A 3631-nucleotide genomic window follows, 5' to 3' on the forward strand; every position below is an offset into this window, starting at 1 on the left:
GGGTTATTCACAGACTGTGAAGTTCCACCACTGAATGAACTCTCAGAATGAGTTAATCTGAAAAAGCACATAATAGCAAAAGAAAAAAATTGGTCATCATATTGGTAAATCACTTCCTCACACATCTTTTAAAACATGCAAAAATGTTGCAAATATATTCAGTTCTTACACTAGCAAGAAAAAAAGATTTTAAAGAGTCATTTTTGAAGAACTGGCTGTTCTATCCAAGCAACTGCTATAACTACCATAGTTACTATAGACTTTCAAAGACAGTTTGAATTTTAAAGTGTAATTTTGTTTCATTTTTAGTAAAGCTTTGGATTATACAAACAACTGTCAAGCAAGTGAACGTTTGGATCAGAAATCAGAAAGCATGAATCTAAATTCTTCAAAAATACCATAAAGAACCTGAAATGAATGGTTTCATCTTCAACCAATATACACCTTTCTGGATGCATTTAATGTCTTTCTCCACAAATACACTTAAAGGTTTGAGGTTGTGTATGATTTTGGATTGAACTTTATTTAACATAATCTGTTGATACATGTGGGTATTTAAAGCACAAATATGACTAGCTCCCAACAGGTTCCTGAATGGTCACTATTTAATTTTGCTGCAACAGCTGTGTCAATCAACCTTACTCCAGGAAAGGGCAAGCTGTCTGGAGGAAGGGGGGTGGGGGGGGGGGGTTGGAGCATGCAGCAAACTTTCTGAAGTTAGGTTGACAGAGACGAACACATATTTTGAGGCAACAACCCCACAGTCATTCTCACCACCGCACTCAGTGGGCAAATTAATACAAGATTTTGGGCTTCATCTTGGATCCTCATCCCTTCTTGAGCCAGGCTAAAGATTACTTGGCCTTGCCCAGTTACATTCATGAAAATTACTATAACAATAGTGTATGCTTCAAGTTTACTTTGTTCATTTACTCAGATCTACAGCTTAGATATTCAAAATAATTGTTTCTGTTAATGTAGAATACAGCTATAGAAAATTGAGACATATTACCAAAATTGTTAGTTGAATACCTACAGGAAAATTTGTCTTTAAATACACAAAGTCACTAAAATCAGCAATTGCAGCATAATTACTGGTAAAGACAAAAGGGCTGGAGAGATTCATGCCCGACTTTCAGATATCAGATTGAGTTCATACTGCTGACAACTAGAGAGCAAGAAAGGTAACAAAGTGTACACACTCCTATAAGTTGATTACATTTGGGTATGTGTCAAAAAGAAAATGGAACAATACAGTTTCTTAGAATCACTGGTATGGTTTGAAGAACATTTCTGCTTTTCTGTTACCCCTTAGCAGGAAAGCTTTCTGAACTACACATACAGGAAAAACTTCAACGGGATGTAGCCATCTGCACTGAAAACTGACAAAAGCTCATTCAACACATTAATACCTCTTAAACAAACTCACTTTGAACATGTACCTCATGTGACCCCAGCAAGTTTGAAGTCCCGGGTACACAAATCCAAATTCAGACCTGCTTGAAGCAAGTGTGCCCACATTCATTTTTAGAGGGCTTTACCTGCCTGCAAACTCTGAATTTTATTGCTTGGTGCTTTTACAAAACAAAAAAGAAACTTCAAGTATCAAAACACAGCAAGAATCCTGTATGTTCCTAAAAGACAACTTTTGTCATTGTGATTTTAAAAGAAGTCATTGTTTCAGCCTGTAAAAGCAGTCAGTCTGCCAAAAATGAAAGACATCAGTTTCTCAGTGATTTCCAGAGATCAGTGATGTACAGTATACCTTTAAGAGAAATAACTTGCTGCTAAAGGCAGGGACCACTGTACCCAACAGATACACTCTCCCTGTCTGTCTCCATCATGCTGTCTAAATCTGTCTTAAAGACTAAAATCCTCAGGAAGCAAACTTTTAAAGGTAAGAGATGTTAAAGAAAATTTGTGACAGTTTCCATCAGTTCAGAAGAGTCCTGCTTCCTCCTAAAGAGTCCTCTGACATTCTATCAAGGCCAAGGGAGTGTTGTAGAATTTATTTTCATTAGGTTTATTTGTTTGCTTTTAAAAATTACTTAGAATGCTCTCTTTTCACTGAAACAGTTTCCTTGGCAATTCTAGAGATAGTGTCTATCAGCTGAAGGTTAAAAAGAAGTAGTTGCTTACCCAGTTACAGTAACTTCAGTACCTTCCTTAGATCCATCTTCATCTGCAAAAAGCGTAGGAAGGGTGGAGCCAGCCACCAAGTTCTCCATACCTCTGGTAAAAAACAGGCAAAAAAATTTAATTATCTCATTGTTTTCCTTCAGCAGCACTTTAGTTTAAACATCACAACATACCACAGAATTTTTTACTCCATAAACCAATTGGCTAGTCATAGCTGATTGGCCTCAGGACAGATCCTACAGGCAGCTGTGCTTAAGGTCAGACAAGAAAGATGATAAATGATGCTTCAGCTCAGAGTTTCCCTCTTAACTGAGCCCTGTGCCAACATCACAGTGTTGCTGGAAGTCACACTGTAGTAGTTTATTTTATCACTTGAGATAAATTTAAATTCATCATACTCGACATACAGATACATAGATCCCACTCTTCCAATCCACCTTCCTTTTCATCCTCAACTGTGCACCCTCACTGTTTTCTGTTTGCTGAAACTAGGTCCCCTCCTGAAGTTTCATTGGTATGCTTTCCACTCACCTTTGAAACTAACACGACTCAAAGACACAAAAGCCTGCTCCATGTTTTTAGTTTTACATTTGTTTCCCCACACCTTACCCAGTTCCACAGATAAAGGTTTTCTACAAACAAAAAGTAACGACACCATCTCTTGCATCTTATCTCATTTGCCGATTCCTGTCACAGGTAACTGTATCTGATATGGTGCAAAACTTGCGCCAACAAGACAGTGAATGCAGCAGGCCACCCAAAGAGATGAGCGCCCTGCTCCTACTCAAAGGACTTCAGATGCGAGAGACATTTATTTCATTCCCATATGTGGTTAAAATTGGTCAAAAACTCAAAAGCCTATTCTCAGGAACCAAGAGTGTAATCACACATCTGACATTCTGAGATCATGAGCTCTGCTCTACTCATTTCATGCCTCACTTTGAAAACAGGAATATCTACTGCCTTTAGCAACACCTCTACACCTTCATAAGCTACTACAGATGTTAGTTGATAATTTAATCTCTGGTAAATCCCCAATATGTTCAGTTAAGCAAATGTTCAGTTAATGCTCTCAGCAGATCAATCGAAAGTCTCCATGAAACAGGCATTATGTCAATCTAATGTCCATCATGGAGATAAGTTTCCAAACAAGACTATCCTTCCTATACAGAAGGAAAATGGAAGAAAGTAGTTACTTTCTCTCACTTTTCAGATGACATTCGCCCTTTTCTCTTCTGCTTTTCCAACTGTTGAGATCCTTAAATCATCCTTAAGAATCCCATCATTTTGATTCTTCATCTAGAAAGTAATTAAAGATAAGCAGGCCGTTTCTAGGTGGCACAGACATTGACCTCAAGTAGAGAAACATCCTTTGCTCATATATACGAAAGACTCAACGGGGATAGAAGAAATCTAATTCCTGCTCTACCATTATAACCATGAACTGGGCAGAAAAAAATGTAATGAAACATAACAAGGGCAAGTGTAGGGT

General features: G+C 37.8%; 1 protein-coding gene across 1 annotated transcript in view; it reads right to left on the reverse strand.

Annotated features, from left to right (window-relative positions):
* Positions 1-2228, reverse strand: part of HMG20A (high mobility group 20A) — a 12747-nt gene extending 10519 nt beyond the window's left edge. The window contains 2 exon segments of the mRNA XM_029084420.1: positions 1-57; positions 2140-2228. Of these exon segments, the coding sequence (XP_028940253.1) occupies positions 1-57; positions 2140-2228 (146 nt within the window).
* Between the last annotated feature and the right edge of the window lie 1403 nt (positions 2229-3631).

This window comes from Antrostomus carolinensis, unplaced genomic scaffold (assembly GCF_000700745.2).
Source record: "Antrostomus carolinensis isolate BGI_N321 unplaced genomic scaffold, ASM70074v2 scaffold32713, whole genome shotgun sequence".
Classification (NCBI taxonomy): Eukaryota; Metazoa; Chordata; class Aves; order Caprimulgiformes; family Caprimulgidae; genus Antrostomus; species Antrostomus carolinensis.